The 21900-nt window shown below is 41.8% G+C and overlaps 1 protein-coding gene and 1 long non-coding RNA gene across 3 annotated transcripts; one reads left to right on the plus strand and one right to left on the minus strand.

The window, feature by feature from the left end:
* Positions 1–177: 177 nt before the first annotated feature.
* On the plus strand, positions 178–7741 carry LOC309337701. Its single transcript, XR_014154508.1, has 3 exons — positions 178–244; positions 1929–2003; positions 7587–7741. It is a non-coding gene; the product is annotated as an uncharacterized lncRNA (long non-coding RNA).
* RMND1 (required for meiotic nuclear division 1 homolog) lies at positions 4248–21872 on the minus strand. Of its 2 annotated transcripts, XM_081854364.1 has the most exons (13): positions 21739–21872; positions 21197–21286; positions 19751–20232; positions 16202–16310; positions 13544–13619; positions 12593–12632; positions 11669–11769; positions 10774–10880; positions 9604–9668; positions 9431–9507; positions 7748–7868; positions 5730–5846; positions 4248–4459 (listed from the first exon to the last, which is right to left on the minus strand). In XM_081854364.1, exons 3-13 carry the CDS (start codon positions 20216–20218, stop codon positions 4427–4429), a joined length of 1314 nt encoding a protein of 437 aa, XP_081710490.1. In that variant the 5' UTR covers positions 20219–20232; positions 21197–21286; positions 21739–21872; the 3' UTR covers positions 4248–4426. The 2 variants fall into 2 exon arrangements, with proteins under 2 accessions (XP_081710490.1, XP_081710491.1); XM_081854365.1 differs by lacking the exon at positions 21197–21286 and having other exon boundaries at positions 21739–21868.
* Between the last annotated feature and the right edge of the window lie 28 nt (positions 21873–21900).

Here is a 21900-nt window from a genome sequence, read left to right on the forward strand (position 1 = left end):
AGGACTTAAGGCTGTAGCAGCTACCCATGGAATTGGACAAAAGGCTGTTTTTCAAATATCCCAGTTGGACACAATCCTTACATGCACTGAAGGTTTGTATAACTCCTAATAATCTTGCAAATTTATTTTTTTAAATACTTTGTTTGGGGATGTTAAATATTAGTGATTTTTTTTCCTAAGTGCCAAGATCAAGTTAGGACTTGCGAGAAACTTTTCTGAAGTATAAAACAGGAATGGGCCTCAGGTACGAAAGAGATCCATGCCCACTCAGATTTGTACAACTTGGGCTCAATTTACACATTGAGGTGTGAGAGCTTGCTGGTTGCTTACAAGCTATTGGGGATGGGCTCCCTTCAGTCAATTTGCAAGCCCTGAATAGAAGCCCTTTTGGGAACTCTGTTTTCCACAGCTGGAGCAATAGCCTCCACGCTTGGCGAAGGCAAACAGCTGCTTTAGATCTATACAACTAGTAGTGCTAGCATGATGTGTTAGTGAGACATTGGCAGCACCTCTTCCCACTTATATCCTGCCCCTTGAGGTAGTGATGAGTTGTGAATGCTGAAATAGAGCCTTTGGTTTTAAACAGGCTGAAGGCATCCTTTCACATGGTTGCTATGTGAACCAGTTTCTAGAGGGATAACCATATTCTGCTGCAGCAAAAACTAGACTTCCTAGCACCTTTTAAGCCTTAAATTTACTAGGGACAAGCTATATCACTGGTGTATTCTGTCTAGCAGCTCTGATTGCAAGATTGGTGTTTCCCTGGCCTGCCAGCTGCGATCCTTTAAATGGGATTAAACCTTCCACTCTGCTTTGGATGGCAAAAATCAAAAAATTGTATGGCAAGCAAGAAAACCCTCTTAGGGTATTTTCATTTTGTCTGAAATTATTTACATACTCAGTTTTCTCAAGTTATTAAAATCTCTAGGTGCTATAGACACACACAGTTCTCAAATCCTCATCTATTTCAAATTCCTCATTTGCAGTATAGGAATGAATTTGCTTGTTCTTCAGTACATTGAAATAAAATATGCAGACTCACAAATGGATGTTTTTCCAGAGAGATGCTAGAAAAGAGGAATTGTAGCATATGCACCACCCCTGCCACAGTTACCTCACAGGTTTTTTATATTTTGTGTGTGGTTCTGGATCTATAGTCCATCTCTGTATATTCGCCATTAAGTAGAATAATTTTCTCTTCCTGTTACTGGTTAATCCATTGCCCCAGCTGCCAAATTAAAATACGTTTAGAAACATGGGAGGAATTTTCCTCCCTTCACACTTGCTGGAATTAAGGAATTCATGGTTGTTATATAAACACAAACAATACAGTTGTGGACAGAGTTAGTAAAAACACTTCTTGTAGAAGTCTGGCTTATGGACTTTGTTTAGCTCACTACAGAATAAAAGATGAGCCTGGATGAGGCCAATGGCCTATCTAGTCCAGCATCTCCACGGTGGCAAACCAGATGCCTGCAGGAAGCCCATCAAGGGGGCCTGATCACAGGTAACCCATGTACTGTAATCAATCTGAAACCAGAATCTCTGTTACTGCAATATGTGAAATAACTATGCTTAATAGTTGCTTAAAAATACAGTTAGCATTTGATACGTAATTCAGAAAGTAGATTGTGACCATAAAGCACTGTTGACAAGGACACATGTTCTGGCACTTGTAAAATACAAATTTGTAATTAAAACCCCGTTATCCCAATTCAACCCATAAATGATAGAACTCAACCTTTTGATAAATTGTACTTCAGTGGAGTCTCTGATCTCTCTTTGAAGTCCCCCCTTTTTAAGAACAGTCAAGTGTCCCATCATTAAGCAAGAAAAGGGATTAGATTCAGGATAATTTGAAGGGATATCAAAGCTGCTACCCAGGATGTTAAACCCAAATTTCATCATTCAACTATGCTTATTTCCAGTTCATGTTGCCTTTCAGAAGTGGTTCAGTAACTTGTTCAACCCACTATGAAGCAGTTCAGATACATTTCGTACAGGTAATCAAATTCTTTTGAGTGCTACATGAAGTGTAAAATGAGAATATTTGAATGTTTAAAACATGTCATTTCCTTGTATTAGTAACACACCCTACAGAAGTTTGTCATTTCACTTGACCAGAAGAAAAACAAGCACACGCTAAGCCTTGCTGGTATGCTGCCAAAAATGGTGCCCTTGTTCTCTCCCTCTCATGTAGCATTTTAGGTACTCTGCATGCAATGAAGCACTATGATGAGTGTTTCCCATCTCCCTCTTCAAATGTCTGGCTGCCAGTGGTGGTGGGAGAAACTCGTAATAACCTATCAAATCGCAAGTATACTTGTAACACTACAACAGGGAGATTTTGCCATGTGAATGCTGTTTTTGTGGGCGTACTGCTGGAGTGGGCCACCCTCAGTCTGCTTTTGTGTGTTCTCTAGAGCTATCTGACTTATTTTCCTCATACTTGTACTTGTTGTGATGAGGAGAGAAAACACTGAGTGAGAAGAGGAAGAAATATATATTACCACAACCATTTCTTGCATGCATGCACGCACACACAAACACATCCACATTCCCCTACCTCCAAAGTAGTATGTGACACTTGAGGGGGGGAAATTGCCCACTCCTGGTGTACTTCAAAATGCATAAAACCACAAAGTTTGATAACTACTGACTTAGGGGGGGGGGGAAATGATGAAATATTTTATTACTATTAGCTATAATTTGACCACACACTTCCTTTAGGATCCCAGGGCAACAAATAGATAGGCAGTTAAAATCTTGAAGGGATACAAAATAGTATCAGAATAACAATTTAAAATACATAATTCACAGTACAGACAAGGAATAACATATCAGCCGTTTTCACCCTTCCTCAAAGATCCAGATAAACAAATAGGCCTTTAGCTGTCAACGGAATGATATTTGTGCAGGGAAACTAACTCTTAGGAGAAGATCCATAGGGTGCCACAGTGGAGAAAACCCTATTCCCATGTTTTCATTTTGACAAAGCCTGTTGGTTGGAGATTTCAAGTAGGACTAAGACACCTGTAAACATTTTGATGAAATTTATGCCTACGCATTTATTAGTCCCACTTGAAATCTCCTACAAGCAAACTTGATAAATGTCTGTTGCTCCTTGGAGAAGTAGGTTAAAGTCAATCTGAACTAGCTAGGTGCTTCTGATTGAAGAGGCCGTCATATTTAGTGCATCATCTGGATAGAAATTTTGGGGTCATTCCAAATTTGAATATGGTTTATTTAGATCAGGACAGCAAAATAACTACTGTATATACTCGAGTATACGCTGACCCAAATATAAGCCGAGGCACCTAATTTTAGCACAAAAAACTGGGAAAACTTACTGACTTGAGTATAATCCAGCTCACCACACCACAAACGTGGTGGCAGCAGCGGCGGAGGAAGAACAAGAGCCCGAAAGGACCGAGTATAAGCCAAGGGGGGGGGGTTTCAACATAAAAAATATGCTGAACAAGTCAGCTTATACTCGAGTATATATGGTAATCAGAAAGAAACAGTTTGTGCTTGGTGTGGGGAGTTGAGATAAATGCAGGATAACTCACTTTCTGAGTCCTTTTTCCAATTTCCTACAAAATACATTCTCTTTTGTCCATGTCTCTAGAGTTAGAAGAGACAAATGCTCTCTCATCCTCAAAAGAACTTCCTAACTTCCTGGGACAGTTACTGGTTTTTCTGTTTATGGATTCAGTTTCAAGACTGAACCAGTTCATCAGTGTGGGCTCCTACTTCTGGCTCAGGCCAAGAGCCAGTTTATACTTGGCAGTGTAACATGGACATGTTTTTCCTGAGCTGTTCCTACGTATGCTGCGGACGGGGGGGGGGGGGGGAAACATGTTTAAATCCTTCCCTATTTAAAAAACAGCACAAAACAAATTAGCATGTTTGGGAGAAGAGTTCAGCCTATTTTTCTCCCAACACACTTATTCCCCACATAAACAGTAGTACAATACTGGAAGCGCTTCCCTCAATTCTGGCAAATGTGTCACAGTTGTGGCAAAATACACACCACACAGTGAGACATAACCCATATAAAAGCCTTATTTTACATGGCACAGACAACTGCATCATTACATAATTTCCTGCTGTACAGCAGATTAAAAAACTGCAAGTTTGGGTACAGCTTTAGTATGCCAGTCTTTGGTTGTCTGCTTTCTAAACAAAGGTACAGTATCTTAAAGAAGGATCAATATACTCTGAACCATGATTTCTTGGAAACAACCCCCAATTCAAGCTTTGGTCTAACTTCAGTGAATTCAATTGCTTCGTTAGCAGAAAGTGTCCATACATTTATTATAATACTTGCTGAACTTTTCAGAAGTGTGAAGAATAAAGCTGAAGTCCAGCAAACACAAGGCTGTTGGGATTATCTTCACAAACTTCTCTTATCATTCACAAGTTATCAGAAAAGAACTCTGCCTAGTTCAAACATGACCTGCAAAAGAAATAGAATTTTATTATATTTTTTTCCAAGTGTTTTCATTGGTAATGAAAGTCAACAGCTCCAAACTCTTCCTTACAGTGGTATTTAAAACCACCCTTAAAAACACCCCCCCCCTAATGCTAACTAATACAAATAGGGCCCCTTACTCCAGCAGAAGCAATCTGTTCAGCAGCTAAAGTGATATTAAGGCAAAGGGATGGTTAACATTTTCATAAGTGACGGAAGATTCTAATGTTGCTCACTCACCCATATAAGCCTGGTGGCTAGAAAGATAAAGAAACAGCACTATTCATGCAAGCAAAGGCCTCTGTAAGTCAGAGGTCGGCAGGTGGGGAGGGGATAGGATGACAGGATAACAGCCCTCTTTCAGACACTGACTTAAAAGGTGGTCACTGAACAGTTCCTTTCATCAGCAGCTACTACTTGAGTTGCTATTCAAAGTCTTTTGCTTTGCTCTCGCACTTGCACCTCAGTGTGTGACTGACTGGGGCTCTGATTTTGCACATAGCAGTTACTTAACTGGAGGGAACAGTTCCCAGCCACTGCTTGACTTAACAGGTGTAACTGCTGTTGATTGCCCCCAGAAACCAAATGCATTTGTAGTTTGCAAAATAAAAAGTACACAAATTCCAGTAACACAGGAAGTAAATACAGATCAATATGCATTCTCAACTTAGAAATGCATCATGTGACATAGAAAACAGTGTAGACAATGTAACTTGTGGCTTCCAGGGCATGAATACACTTGGCACTTGAACTACATGCAGGTTACATACCATCCCATGATGGAATTTTGTGATTAGTCATCCTAGATGACTAATTTTGATTTCTTCTTCTTACATATTGGTAAAAATTATGCTGGTGCAGTGTGGTGGCCAAGTTGCTTGTTCAAATCGCATTTAATCAAAGTCCCTATTCTGTCAGTTTCAGTTCGGCATTTATGATTTAGGGATAATACTGGCCTACTTTATAGTTCTGTTGCCAGAATCATCAAAATAATGTGTGTGAAGCATTTTGAACACTAGAGAGTGCTATATCTACATAAATTCCTAGAGGATATTTACAAACTTCTCCCCAACTTTCCCGCATCATGTTTAATTAAATTGAAATTGTATTGAGACATGATTCGGTGAACTTGCTAACATTATAGGAAGTGATATACTGATTGTACTCACAAGGAAAGAGCTCAAGACATGTTTGTTTCAACAAAGCTGTTAAGTTCATACTAACACTGCACAGCAGCGCATTGTTGCAGACTTACCTCTATGGTGATGAGTATCACTATCATCCACTCTAAACGCAAAGCATGTTTTTCACTCAAATGATTTCTCATCAAATCTGTCAGCTCTGTGCAGTGCTGGAGCTTTTCATTCACCACCTGCAATAGAGGAACTGATACTTCAGAAATCCTTGGGTAAACAACTTGTTAAAGGTATTCTCATCTAAACAGCTTATCCACTGAATGGGCTTAATGAACATACTTAAGTTTGATGAACTATATCAGAACTGATGTTTCTATCAATGAATGCAGCAGAGCACCCAACACCATAAAGTTAGCATTAGGAGTTTTGACATCTCAGTGTTAGCAGATTTATTGAACAGTGGTTTACAAATATAGACCACAATGACTACATCAGCTGGACTGCCCTAACTGTGCAACATATTTTCAAAATAATGCCCCTTTCAAATGCATTTTAGCAAAAAGAGTGCAATTTTGGACTCTTATCACCTGGAGGGCAAAAATCAGCACTTCCTCAAAACCTTGTTTACATAATACAGCGTGAACCTCCCATTACGCTCCTAGTTCTTACCAATGGAGACCCTTTTTCAAACCAAGTACCAGCCACATAGGAATCAAAGAAACTCACTAATGCAAGACTTGTACGGGCCTGCCAGAGTTTTCACAGGCAGCTATGGAGCCACACCTATCAGCAGGAACAGCAGTTAATAGATTTTCAAAAGATTCATTGTGATAAGAAGATTAATATCCTTTAGGAGAGAAAACCTGGCTTCGTGGGAAGGACTGATCACACTGGGGATGGCATAATAATACAGTGGTACCTTGGGTTACAGACGCTTCAGGTTACAGATGCCACTAACCCAGAAATAGTACCTCGGGTTAAGAAATTTGCTTCAGGGTGAGAACAGAAATCGTGCAGTGGTGGCGGGAGACCCATTAGCTAAAGTGGCACCTCAGGTTAAGAACAGTTTCAGTTTAAGAACGGACCTCCAGAACGAATTAAGTTCTTAACCTGAGGTACCACTATAATGGGGGATGAGCTTGCTATATGAGAAAACTATACTGCAATTAACAAAATTAAATACAATACCAGCAAGCCAGCTCTGAGTAGGAATGGAAAAAAACACCTGGACATATTACCCAAGAGAAAGAGAGAATAAGATTTCCAAATAGCTAGTTCCACCTTGCTAAGAAAGCAAACAGAATACCAGTTTACTACAGGGATTGGGTTTTTTCCTTTGTTTAAAATTAATGGCATGAAGCCCCAAACCATGTAATGTTCTGCATGTGCACTGCCCCATGGAAGCCCTTTGCTCCTAGAAAAGCTGCTCCCAAAATTTGGTGGAGCCTCTGGAATGGCCTGTAAAGAGGGTAGTATACACCCTGTGAAGTGGGAAGAATCAACAATCCCGCAGCCAATACTAGGCAAAAGTATCTTCTAACTACACATAATAATATAATAATAATAAATTTTATTTATATCCCGCCCTCCCCAGCTGAAGCCGGGCTCAGGGCAGCTAACAACAATAAAATAATACAACATTCTAAAATCATTTCATTATAAAATTAATTCAAATCAAATTGATGGCAACCTTTGAGCTAGAGTTCTGTGAAGATTGCCAAAGGAGGTAGTCAGGCTGTGCCCTGGCCAAAGGCCTGGTGGAACAGCTCTGTCTTGCAGGCCCTGCGGAAAGATGTCAAGTCCCACAGGGCCCTAGTCTCTTGTGACAGAGCGTGCCACCAGATCGGAGCCACAACCAAAAAAGTGACATGGGTCACTTTGAGTCCATGCCCATATTCTTGCTCATCAACGATGAAATACTTGTACACATCAAGTGTCTTTATTTACTTAAATTTATGTCCTGTCTTTCCTCCAAGAAGCCCAAGGTGGCACACACGACCAAGATGACCAAGAAAACAGAAGAAGAAAATGGAGAAGCATAAAAAGTTTAAGACTTCTTTGAGGTGAACCAATCTGTGAACAATTGACAAAAACTGAAGTTTTCGCTGAGGCAGGAAAGCTGGAATTGTGTGCCTACCTTAACTCTGCGATTAATGCTGAGAAACTGACAAGTTTTATCATATAACTGTTCAAGATGCTCTCTATCCCAATAGAAATCTGGAGTCATCAGCAGGTCGGAACTCAGATTTATGCGGTGCCTGAGGAAAGGTAGGTAAATACATAGATTCAGAGCAATTATGGGTGGTTCTTCCCTCCTAATTTGAGTTAATAATTCTACCTAGGTGGTTCAGATGTAATGCCAAACCATGGTTTGACACAAAATGAGTAAGCACTGGAAAACTCAGGCTTGCACAATCCATTTTTCTATCACATGCTACAGCTGCTTCCCTGGCTTGAAGAAGAATAAGAATTTTACAGTACCAACAAAATGGCAACCTATGGTGTGCCTCAGACCAGGAAAATATGATTTTATCACAGTGAAAAGGGGTATTCCAGGCTCATTTTTGTGCCATACCATGAAGGCTCTATGAAGGCTATATTGGTCACTCAAAGTGATGATTTCCATATTCCCTCATGGGCTTCTTTGAAAGGAAGGCTGGACTATAAATTTAAAAAGTAAATATTCATTACTTTTAAAAGGTACAAATTTAATTAAGAAATTGGGCGGGATTCACCTAATGAATCCTGTCAGTGGAAGTCCTGCAGACGGGGTTCCACAACAGGGATCCCTCCCCCACGTGCCCCCCCATTGGCGCAGGAGAAGCTTCAGAACAGCACATGGGAATTGTTCTGTCTGGCACACTGATACATTTGCACAGCCGGAGCTTTTGGAATAGCAGGACATTGAATTCCACCCATTATTTTTGAACAAACAACTAAGTTTGTTACTGAACTGCTTTTTTCCCTTGACTACACTATCCTACCAATAAGATAAAACAATCCTGCACTCTGGTTAAGACCTGTTCCTGCAGCAGGACTTCTCATGATTAGTACTTCTCAGTGGTATTTCTAAATTCTTATGATTAAAGGATTTAGGGCTTATCTCCCATCTCTAAACAAAAAGAGATTCCCTGCTCTCAGCAGCTGATCTAAGCTTTATTTACCGTTACCCTTCACAAATCATACAGGTCTATTACAGATATTCCTAGAAACAGGATTTGGGGGAAAATACAGAACTTGTCAAGGTTATAACAGACACACTTGCTTATGCTCTTATCACATATGAAGGCTTAAATGGAGCTGCACCGTACACTGTAGCTCTTAAAAACTGTTATAATAAATCCATAACATTATTCAATAAGATTTCCATTCAACTGAAGATTCTAGTTTCATGCTTAATAAACACCAATTAACAGGGTACGTATTTCCAAGTGTTCAGACAATATGGTGCTAACTGGGGTGTGTAGGAAGAGACATGACTGCATTGTGCTCTTCCACTGTATTTAACATTTTTGTTTCTAATCCTTGGTGCCCTAAATCGATCCACCTCTTGCAATTAGTAGACTTGACTTTGGGTGTGAGCTTAGGATATCTTTAAAAAGATTATGCTAGATTTCTATAGGAAGTTTTGCTTCTCAAAAGGGAACCAATAACTGTGTTGGTAGTGAAGCCAGGGTGTAGAAAATGAAGATGGCTGGAAGTGAAGGATCAAAATATATTGTAAACCTCTTCAGGATGCCTTGTGGGAAGCAATTTATAAATGAAATAAATAACAACAAAGTGTCCTGGGAATTAAGTTTCCTTGTTTTAATGAAGATACCTCAACGCAAATAATTCCCCAATTTTCTGCATCACATCAGCATGAGAGAGCTTCACCTTCCTCCTTGACTTTAGTATCTGTTAAAAAGATAGTAGTGAGACGTTAAGAGCGAATATATGTTGCAAATAGCTCAATTTAATAATAGTACGTAAGACCAATGAAGTAGTGAATACCTCAGGTATTGACTGGATAGATTCTACAAAATTATCCAATGATGATTCCCAAATTGCCAGCTTCACTACATTAGGGAAAAGTACAAGAGATTTATTATTCAAGTTCACTACCCTTTAATGTTTTCACAAAACCAAGTCCCTACTTTCAATTACCGCATTTTTCCGTCTTTAAGACACCCCCAAGTATAAGGACCACCCCCCATTTTTGGGGACTCAATTTTAGGAAAACGAGGGGAGATGGCCCAAAGTTGTTGAGCCTCTCCCCCTACACAGCTGCAGGCAGGAAACACTCCCTGCATCGTTTCCCGCATGCAGCGGCATCAGGGGAAGTTGCACTCTCGCCAGCCATCCGGTTGACAGGAGTGCAACCTCCCCCAATGCCGCCCCACGCGGGAAATGACCCAGGGAGTACCCACCATGTGCAGCAGCATCGGGGGAAGTTGCACTCCCGCCAATGAGCTGGCTGGCTGCACGCAGCTTCTCTCCCCCCCCCCCTATGCCACTATCCGTGTATTGGATGACCCCATTTTTTTGACATGATTTTTGAGTTAAAAAACCTCGTCCAATACATGGAAAAATACGGTATATGATGTCTTCGCAAGGAACCTAAAAAATGCATGCTTGAGGGCCAAAACAGATGTCAGATGGGAGACTTGCAATCAGAATTCCCAGTTGTTGGGAATTAAAAACAAACTTTAAAACAGCAATGGAGTAGGGATGTCCAGGTTTTATTCTAGAAGTGACAGCAGGTAACAGGTGCTAAACTCTCAATCTAAATCCTCCCCACCACAAATTATTAGCCTTAGGCTACTTCCTGCAAAGCTGAATTACTTTTTGTGGCACTGAACTCCAGAAGTAACTCAAGAAATTGCTTATCATTTGAATTTGATATCAAGAAGGAATTGTCAAAAACAGACATAGCAACACACATTTTAAGGATAATATATCTGTGTACCTCTGCAATGATCTCTGAAGTTCACTTCAAGTTCTTTGCATCATGCCGAAGTAATACTACTATACATAACTTATCTCTGGTGCACATTCCCAAGCTTTCCTCATATACACATTTTAGTTAACACTTTGAGGGAAAGTTTTTCGCAGCACATGCTACACATCCCAAATTCTGATGCAAAATGCTGCTTAGAAAGCCTGATGCAATATATCACTTACCAGAAAGGCAAAGAGCATTTGAAAAAGCAAACTTCTCTAGAGTAACTTCATCAGGATCTAGTTCCGAATTTATCAGGATTTCTCCTCTATGAAGCTTTGACTGTGCTCTGTAAAGAGCAAGAGGAATACTTTAATTGACCACATGCACCAAAACAGAATATGCCTAGTATGAATCCATGACACATAGGAACTAGCTATACTATACTTTAAAAACAAAAAAACAAATCAGAGCACCTAAGAACATGCTTAGTTCCCGTCACAGATAATGGAAGAAAACTTCAGGCTTGTTGAGCTTCTTTTTCAACTCTATTTGTCAAACAAGAAAAGCTCTTCACCTGAACAGGGAGTTTCAAAAGCTGCTTAGCAAGTTATTTGGGATTTTTTTTTTAAAGGGCCAAGTATATATGCTGGCCGACTGAGGCAACAGGACTCTCAGTGGCCCATTGCAATTCCTTTCTGAGGTCAGTTGCATCCACCATTACTTTCTCTTAAGTTAGTGCAGGTGATTCTTAAGGTTAATTTATCTTGGAATGAGTGTCAGTTGGTGCAGACTGAAGATACTGGTTGGATGTGTGCAATCGCTCGCTGATCCATGTCCCTTGTGGCTTATAAAGGGACCAATGAAGTTATTAATACAGTACCTCATTACAAGAGGCAGTGGTCCCCAGTTCCCTAAAGGTTTTTATTATTATTTAAATAAGAATATTTTTGTGCTCCCTGTCTCAAAGTTGGCAATGGCAATACTTTCTTACTTTGCAAAGGAATTGCAAATGCAGCTTTATTACAAAGATTATGGGAGAGTAGCGTAAATATTTAGCAATGTTTTCAGGAAACAAATATATGCAAGAAGCTACATTGCACAGAAACTAGCACTTGATGACATACAAACACTTACTCTCCTAATCTGTAGTTCATCTCTTCATTTTCCCAGTGAACAAGCGCAACTTCGTATGGCTGAATTTCATGCCTTTCCAGCATTTGCATGATACTCTTCATCTAGAAAAGATCCTGCGTATTAGAATTGCTGACAAATGCTAGGAGGTCATCATATAAACCTGCAGGCTAATAGTCATGGTGCCTTCAGCCAGTTTTGAAATACCATGGAGAGAGAGGGTGGAACTGCACATCACAAGGAAAACAACTCCAGCTTTTCCTTACAATGCAAATACAGGGACAGAGAGAGGCGTACTTACAAGGGAGAACTGACCTAGGAGAGAAGATGCTTCACACTTCCTATCTCTCAATCCCTCCCCCAGAAAATGGTCTCAGGCATAGAGGAATAAACCTTAAAAAGAGGAGGGTGTGCGAAGGAAGGCTAAAATAGTAGGTGTGAGAGGGCTTAAGCATCCCTGCCTCCTACTACTTTCACCTACAAGCAACCTCTGACACCACACTTCTGTTACTTTGCTAGGCGCAGATGTGGGACTCTGTGTTTGCAAAGGCAAAATGCAACTCCTCTCAGAATCTGGCTCTACTTTGCACATGGCACCATAATATCTTCTGTCTCATCTCATCGATTTCCTACAATTTTCTACACTGACAACATTGTCTTTATTCTCAAATAACAACTTGCAGAAATACATCATTGTGAATAACTTAGTTTTTTTAAAAAATAAAAGCATCAAAAGACATGGGACAAAAACTCCCACTGCCCTTCATATGCAATTTTTTTAAAAAACTGAAAAATTAGACTGTGAAATGTAAAAAGATACATTAATAGCATTTGCTAAATCTACACTTAAATCTAGCCAAACCATTTTATTTTGTGGAACTGCAAAGTCCAGTGGAGTTTACCTCATAAAATTTGGCTTCCACTTACTGTTTTTTCTTCAACATTCCAGAACACAACAGATCCTTCCCTGTATGAACAGAATTTCAAGGTGGTGTTAGCAGCACAGATTATGTTTCATGCTTACATGTGTTTTTCTTGGCAAGAATAAATACTCTATTCTAGATAAGGATGGAGAAGAATTTAGTTTGTTCCACTTTAAGTGAACTGACATAATTCACACCCAAATTAACACACAATCAAAACAAAATTATACTTTTAAGATTTTAGTGGCAATACTTGGCTCAGAAACATACAGATGCATACACTGAGGGGGAAATACATATTTAAATAATATTTTGTGATTAAAAATTAAGTACATAAATACAATTTTTAATGGACTTTTTAGAAACCCAGAATAAGGCAGAAACACGATGGAATCAGTTTATGACTGTACTGATGTGAAACTGACGCTGACTGAAAATAGACTGTTAATCCTAGTCCTCAACTCATCCAAAATTTTAAATGTTAGTTATCTGGCTTCAAGTGTGAGCAATTAACCAATTACTATGGTTAATGGTTTGTTTATGAGGGTTCAGAAAATATTAAATAGCTTTTAAAAAAAAACTTTTAAATGGTTGCAATTATTTATTCTCAAAAAAATATAAAGAATGCAGAGGCTGCCCATCATATAGTACAATTCTAGACATATCTGGAAAGGCATGAAATTGTCAGTCCTTGCCCCTGTACTCATTGGGAATTACTCTGGAGTTTGTGTATAGCTGATGGCCTTAGGGAAGCACTGCCTTAGGGAAGTGCTGCCACCCCAGCCTCCTTCATTACAGCAAAGAGGGAGGGGGGAAGATCTGTAGTTGCTTGGGGGTTAAGGCCTTTTGAAGCCCAAGTCCCAGAGTTGCTATTAAGCTAAGCAATAAAACCTATCATTTTGTGTTACAATATTTTTTTTAGTTCACATGCACTTTATTGCTGGGCATTGTTTACCTGAAGAAAAAAATTATTCCAGGATCATATTCTTTCGCTGAGCTTTCTGTACCAATCACCAAAACGTTTGCTGCATCTTGTTTAAAAGAAAGCAGATTTGGAATCATATTCTGAGACACAGAAACAGCGTTTAAAACCCTGTAAAACATATATCCTACAACCCCACATATAATTATCTGGGCTAACCCCCACTGAGAACTGTGGTGATTACATCTAAGTAAAACTACTGGGTTGCATTGCATGTGTCCATTTAATATACAGTCATACCTCGAGTTGAAGTAGCTTCGGGATAAGTATTTTCGGGTTGCGTGCTGCGGTCAAAATGATGTCACACGGATGCGCAGAAGCGGCAAATCGCAACCCGCGCACACATGGGTTGCGTTCACTTCTGGATGCGAATGGGACTCTGGAACAGATCCCGTTCGCATCCAGAGGTACCACTGTACAGTGGTGCCCCGCAAGACGAATGCCTCGCTAAACGAAAAACCCGCAAGACGAAAGGGTTTTCCAATTTTTAGCGGCTTCGCAAGACGAATTTCCCTATGGGCTTGCTTCGCAAGACGAAAGCCCATAGGGAAATCTCCGGGGACAGCGGGGAAGCGCAGCGCGCCTTCTCCTCTGTTCCTGGACCTGTCCTGAAGGCTTGCGGTGGGAGGTCCGGGAACAGAGGAGAAGGCGCGCAACGCTTCTCCTCTGTTCCCGGGGCTTGCGGTGGGAGGAGGGTTTTTCCTCCCCACCGCCAACATTCAGAACAGCATTCTGAATGTTGGCGGTGGGGAGGAAAGCCCTCCTCCCACCGCAAGCCTTCAGGACAGGTCCGGGAACAGAGGGGAAGGCGGCAGCGCTTCTCCTCTGTTCCCGGACCTGTCTTGAAGACTTGCAGTTGGAGGAAGGTTTTCCTCCCCACCGCCAACATTCAGAAGGCTGTTCTGAAGGCTGGCGGTGGGAAGAAAAGCCCTTCTCCCCCGCCAGCCTTCAGAGGAGTTCCCCGCAGGGCTCTCCCAGCTGCGGATAGCAGCCTGCTGCCCCTATCCGCAGCTTGGAGAGCCCTGCGGGGAAGTCCTGCAGGGCTCCCCAAGCTGCGAATGTCTGCCCCGCGTGAGGGGCAGCAGCCTGCTATCCGCAGCTTGGAGAGCCCTGCGGGGAAGTCCTGCAGGGCTCCCCAAGCTGCGAATGTCTGCCCCGCGCGAGGGGCGCTCTGCTTCAGAGCGCCCCTCGCGCCGGGCAGCAGGCTGCTATCCGCAGCCTAGGCAGCCCTGCAGGAACTCTTCTGAAGGCTGGCGGCGGGAGAAGGGCTTTTCTTCCCACCGCCAGCCTTCAGAAGGCTGTTCTGAAGGCTGGCGGTGGGGAGAAAAGTCCTTCTCCCCCCGCCAGCCCTCAGAAGAGGTCCGGGGACAGACTGTCCCCGGACCTGGTCTGAAAGCGGTCTCCCTAGGAATGCATTAATTGATTTTCAATGCATTCCTATGGAAGAAGAAAAAACTTGCAGAACGAATTAATTTCGTCTTGCGAGGCACCACTGTAGTCCTATTTCAGAACCTTTGAAATGTTAAAGGTACCACTTGCTGATGTGGGGAGAGAGAGATTTAGCCTGCTGGAGTCCATAACAGTTCCTGGTACAGTGGTACCTTGGGTTAAGAACTTAATTCATTCTGGAGGTCTGTTCTTAACCTGAAACTGTTCTTAACCTGAAGCACCACTTTAGCTAATGGGGCCTCCCGCCGTCGCTGCGCGATTTCTGTTCTCATCCTGAAGCAAAGTTCTTAACCCGAGGTACTATTTCTGGGTTAGCGGAGTCTGTAACCTGAAGCGTCTGTAACCTGAAGCATCTGTAACCCAAGGCACCACTGTATACTGAAAACAGAATTAGGGGTTTGAAGTACTCATACAGCTCCACACCTAAGCCTCAAGCCCTTTAGCACTATATAGCACAGCAGAGGAAGTTTGCAGTACAGCACTTCCAAAAGCATTACAGAATTCATGCTCTAGGGTGGCTGGTGATGTGAATAGTACTTCTATTGCATGCAGAATACACATGGCAACTTTTTCTTTTCACTTGTACATATGTACAAGTGCTATTTTCAGATTAAAGATCTACAGGCATTGATGAAAAGAAATGCTGTCAACATCTGCAAATAAAAGTATGTTCAACAGTGGTATTGTTTTACCCTCTGATCTAGAGTGACAATTTACGTTCAATTTAAGAACCAATAAGCCATTATACGAGGCCCTTCCTCAGTTTACTCATGTATCTCTGAATTACTTTACAATGCTTGCCTACCAAATTGCTCTTATGAATTTAAACAGCTCAGGAAAAATATCAGAAAATATACAAGAAAGTGGAGAGGATTACCACAAAGAACAGGTCATAGGAAAATGTTTTGCAAATGTGCTTCTAAGTATTTAAAGTGTTTGTCTCATTTCATAGCATTAGAAAGATTAAATAGGTATGTTTTTGGTGCAGTAGCAGCTAAGCCACATTACAGCATGCAATGGAGCATGTTTCTAAATGTATTTCTGTTCAGAAAGTTTTGAAAGAGAATTTTACAAGGTGATAATCATTGTCCCACAGTTGATATAAACACTGCAGTTTTATTACTAAGAGGAACTGTGTTCCATGCATTCAACAGAAGAGGGGCAAACTGTTCAGAGGTCTACCTCTAGGTAATGTTGTTATTTCAACATAGCCATATGACGTCAGATCATGGCATAGGGTACCAAGATTATATTCTTCTGCTGTTGCAAAGGCTGTGCACTGCATCAGATCCTGTGCCAAAGGAACAAAGTTTAGTTTAAGAAAACAATCAAGTGATATATTTAGAGGACATTTATTTGGCTTATTCACCAGCACGGTGATACACTCGACTGTTCTATGACCCCTGGTATCAAAATGCAAATGTCACACAAATACTAGGAGCGCTATCCTAGGATTTTGCTAATAGGTAAAATCACTGTGCTTCACAAATCCTAGAATTAAGATTCAAACTGCAAGCCTTTCATGAATACCATGGTATAAGATTCCATGTGTAAGATAATGCAATAGGCATATTCATTTTGCCTGTTGAACAAGAACCAGAGCAGGCCCTTTGGAAGCATCCTGGAGTTTGCAGGGGTGTAAAAAGATGCAAAAGACTCAAATGCAATATGGCTATGATCCTATACAAACTTAGTTGGGTGCAAGCCCAACAAATTTTGTAGGATTCAATTCCAAATAAATAAAACCAGGCTGCAAGTGAAGTACTTGAGTAAATTACTGCCCAAACGTCTTAACCCCCTTCTTTCTCTCCCCTTAAAAAGGCAGCATTATAAAGATTACTCTCATTTTCTGTAACTGGAATAAAGTATTTTTTGGTTAACTTCAGCACTTCATATAATCTAAAAAACATGTGTTACTGACAAGTGTTTTGTTATCTGGTGTGTGTCAAGATTAACACTTGCCCTTGCAAAAAATCCAACATTAACATCCAGCAGGTGGTGCTCTGCATCAAAGAAAGAGACAATTTTGTAACTCCAAATGTTTTTATGTACTATAGTCTGAGTCAGTGCAATCTCTGGCACAAGGTTTTTCCATGTGGCAGCTTTCACTGAAGTAACCTAGCCTTTCACCATGTCTGACACTTTGCCCTGTATTTTTGAGATGGAAAAAAACACAGCAACAGAAAAAGGTTCCTGCAAAACATTTATTTGTGTGTAATTACAACCCCCCAAATGTTTTGGGTGTTTAAAACATCAGTGTTTTCAGAAACCAACCTGCATTTCAGTGACATGGAAACTTAAGAGCATATTCCACACAGCACAATATGTGCATGCGTACACGTACACCCCCCCCCCCAACGCTTGTCTCAATGTAACTTGACCAGGAGCAGCACTTGGGAGATTGCATCACGAGTTACCCAGAAATTTCACCCTATATAACAATTATGAAAACAAACGATGCTCTTTGGGGGAGGGAGCAAAAGAAGAACCTACCTAAGGCCAGTACTTTTTTTCTGGGGGTACGCATACCTCTAAACATTTTGTAAATCTTTGTACTTTTGTCCATTTACTGTATTTATTTTCCTTGATTTGAACTATAAAATGGTGATTTTCTTGAGTCAAAATGAGAGTACCCCTAAACATTTCTTAAGAAAAAAAGTACTGCCTAAGGCCAAATAAAAGTTGGCAAGCTCTGGGGGAAACATTTTTATAAAAAGATGTTTGATTTGGAAAGAATGGTGGTTTTCTTTTATTTCTGGACGGGGTGTCTGTATTCTTCAGTTCCTGTATTGAGGATACTTGCAAGGGAGGTGGGGGCAGGTAGTGTAGCTTCTAAATTGGAAAGTACAGGGACTCCAGCCTGGGAGGAAGCCTTCTGTCTGATGAAAGCCCTTCTCTTTCTTTGAGGCAGGAGAGGTTTGGTGGAAAGATAAAAGCCTGTGCTCAGAGTCACTTTTTGCACATTTCAGCTGACTAGTAAAAAATATTGTCAGGTATCAATTCCAGCTACAATTCTCATACCTACTTCACAATGTGGTCCACTGCAGAGGTTTAAAAAAGGAATGATTTAGACCAGAGGTCAGCAAGGTTTATCTTGCCTGGGCCTGTTCGGTCACGCGGAGATCCCTCCGTGAGCCGGATCACGTGTGCGTGATTTTCGGCCGCCGCGTCTGCACAGACACGATTTTCGGCACTGCAGAAGCAAGTCCCCGTGCCATGCTGCACCAGTTTAGCGCAGTGCATGAGCAGGCAGCTTGTGGGCCAGGTAAATGACCTCTGTTGGCTGCTTCCGGCCTATGGGCCTTAGGTTGCTGACCCTTGGTTTAGACTGAGACTAGAAAAGTAACCATAGTTTATTGTTAGTCTACATTGATACCATTGCGAGCCAGTTGGGGTTTCAGAGCTGTGCTCTACAGGGCAGCAGTGGCTAAACTGCTTTGGCCCAAGGGCTGCATTGACAGTCAACCACCCCTCTAAGGGTTATATGCCAGTGCCGTGCATAGATGACATATTCACATTTGTATACACACACTCTATACACACCCCTCACCCCTCACCACACACACACATACACAACGCACATATATACTCTCACTAGACATGATGGTCTCTTGTCTCTCTCTCTGAAATATATGCATACATACACTCTCACATATAAACACATGCACACACAGGTGCAGTCACATAACCAACATTTCCATGTCTGTCCACTCCAGGTGGCTGAAAACACTGCCTTTTACTTTGCAGAGTAAGCAGCTGTATTTCTCTCCATCCCACTTCAGCGCTGGAATGAAGGTAGGTAGAAATGCTGCCTTCTACTCTTAAAAGAGCAGGCAGGGGGTATTTCTGATGTTAGAAGAGCCTTCTGCCTGCTCTTTATTTCTAGAGAGCAGCAAGCCCACTTTACCCATAGATTTCAGAGGGGCTCTCTGTAGCTGCCAGTCAGCCAATCAGTATTTACAGCAAGCCTCTTTGAAGACATGCTCCAAGGAGCAATCAGCTGCTTGGTGCTGAAAGTACATCTTCAAAGGAGGTTGCCAAATCCACCAATCAGTTGATTGCCAGATACAACTACCTCCTTTCAGATTTAACAGGTACCAATCACCTGATGTCATTATGAGTGGGTGCTCCTAACCACCTGTCCAAGATGGCCTGCAGGGATTGAGGGAATTAGGAATCCAAATCACCATCCAGATTCAGTTCCCTATCCCTGAAGCAGTTGCTTGCTGAGTATATTTAAATGCCACATCTATTCAAATACTGGTTTTCTTTTCACAATTTAAGCAGGTTCATGTTTGTTCTATCTAGGGTTTTTATCATGCATTTTAAGTGAATATTATTTTTAATTCACAGAGGGTCTTAAACTGTGCCTAGCAAGCCCCCTCACACCAAAACTGATGCAACATATCTTCAACAGCACTCAAATGCCACCACTAAGACAGGAATGAAAATAGAAGTAACATGACAAGAGCCATAGGGACTTCAGTAAAAAGAAAACAAAACCTCATCTTTGTGCATGAATGCTTTTCCTTAGACTGCAGTCATCGACACAACCAAAGTTGAGGAACTGGGTCAAGAAAGAGTTCATGCTTTCATGGGCTGGCCTACCCTGTACTGTTAGGAAGACAGGAGTTTTCTCATTCCTGCATAATACTTGTTATGAAACATTATTCTGGTCTTCATAACCCTTCAGTGTTATAAGTACTATACTTCAAAGTTTTAATACTTTACCTCAGTTTCAGACGGTAGTGGCAGATTAGCTCTAGATGGCTGCTTGGTTCTCGATGCTTTTGGTATCCTTTTAGCTGGCAAAATATGTTGATTTGGCATAATTTTACTACTTGATAAAACTGAATAATGTCTATTTGCATTGTGCTTGAAACTTGTGTTTTTAAGAGCACAAAATTGTTCCCTGTGTGGAGGACAAACATGCATACTCAAATAATTCACAGTCTTTGCTGCAGTAGGAACGTTAGCTTGTGGTCTCTGCCATTCCTTGGCTTGCACACAAAGCCTGCTTAAGCAAGATGTTGTTGCCTCTGGAATGCACATACTGATGGATCTACATGCTAATAAAGAATTGCCTGACACCCCTTGAAGATTGTTGCTTGATGCTGAAAGCCCATATTTATGCAAGTGTTGGCAGTTGCTTGTTTTGTGTGAAGATCTAGCCAGGAATCTCAGTAGTTTAGTTGCCATCTTTTCACTGTGTCCTGAATGAGAGAGTTATAGTGCATCAACTTTCTGACAAGGAGCAATATTTATCATTTTATAAAAACAGTTCTGCACTACAGCAAGTCAGTCACATCAATAATAGGGCTCGTTCTGCATTCATAGGCTCAGCTTCAAATGAAGCAAGCAAGGAAGACTGCTGCAATACATTTACTTTACCCACCACAGCAACATAATGGCCAAACACAGGGTCAGATCAGAATATTCTCATCAAAATATCTGTTCTCAAACATATTAAAATTTGGTTAACGGCAAACAGGGAGATGCATCTTTCTTCCTTGTAGAATAACTTTAACCAGCCAAAGGTAAACAGTGCAGTCTATACTCAACAGAATCTGTGAGTCAGCCAGTGACTAAGACAGTGATAGTTCAGTTTCACAAACAGTGGAGCAGGATAGGCTAATAAATTAGACACATCATACACTGAAACACATTGAATAGCATGGTACTCTGACTGAATAAGGTCAAAATGTATTCCTTAGACCCTAGGTTCTTAGACTGTGGTGTGGCATAGGGCACCTAAAGGAAAATTATTTGTGGATGGCCCTACAGTAGCTGGGGTCCACTAGTGAAGGTTTGACATTTCAGTCACCTCTGCCTTCAAGTAGATGGCACAACTTTGCTGTGAGGTGTGAGGAGATGAAATTATAGTGACAGAAGCTCATATGACACTTTCCACTTCTTCTCATCCCTGCAGGTGAGACTAGGCACTGCTCAATGTACTTGGCTCTGCTCAATGTACAGATGGAGGAGTTACTGCCATATTATCTAGCTTCAGGCCACATAAACACAGCTTTGTGAAAGAACTAGGCACTCCCCTGCATAAAGATTGTCAGCGCTGAGCTGGGTGGAATGGAATTACGGTAAGTGAGAAGCAGAACCCCAGTTCCAAGAGCTTGAGAAGTGCTGCCTTAATGGTCTATCTTCCCTTTGACTGTCACTCACATGATCGTTCCCCCTACAACTGCCGGATGTCTCAACACAGGTCCAATCTTTCCTTCACTGCAGAATTTTCTCCCTCAGGCCAGGCCATTCCTGCACCAATCATATTAGTATTATTTGGATGAGAAAAAGCTGGACTCCGGGGCCCCTAGGAACTACATGAAACATGGCAAATGACCAGGAATCATGGGAGCCGTAGGGCCTCAGTATCTTCCCAGCCTTGCCCTGAAACCCTCCCTTACAGCGCCCAGGTGACAGGTGAAATGAAAGGTGAACCCCACACCGCTTCCCGCATTCAAGTCAGAGCGCCTCCATTCCTCTCACTAACAAGACCGGAAGGTTGCGGGGAAGGACTCCGCTGGGAACCATATTGCGAGCGCAAGAGGCGACCCGCCGCAGGTGACCATCACAGTATCCGATGAGGACGTTTTAAGCGGGTGCGGGAGGAATGACCCCCTCCCCTCGCACTCTGCCCCATGCGCGCGCCCCAAACACCATCCAATCAGAGAGAGACCCAGTTCCACGCGCAGGAGCCTTTTACCAACCTGGCACCGAAGCACGAGGTGGGAGGAGGACCCGCTCTCTCCACGGAGGGCCGGCGGAGCCACAGAGTTAGCCCCGCCCCCTCCGTCTGTGCGGTTGACGCGCGACGTCATATTCCCCGCCCCAGAGCGCCGATGAAGGTCGCCGCCTCCTCCTGAGGAGGC

This window comes from Podarcis erhardii (genome assembly GCF_964252035.2).
Source record: "Podarcis erhardii genome assembly, chromosome: 3".
Lineage (NCBI taxonomy): Eukaryota > Metazoa > Chordata > Lepidosauria > Squamata > Lacertidae > Podarcis > Podarcis erhardii.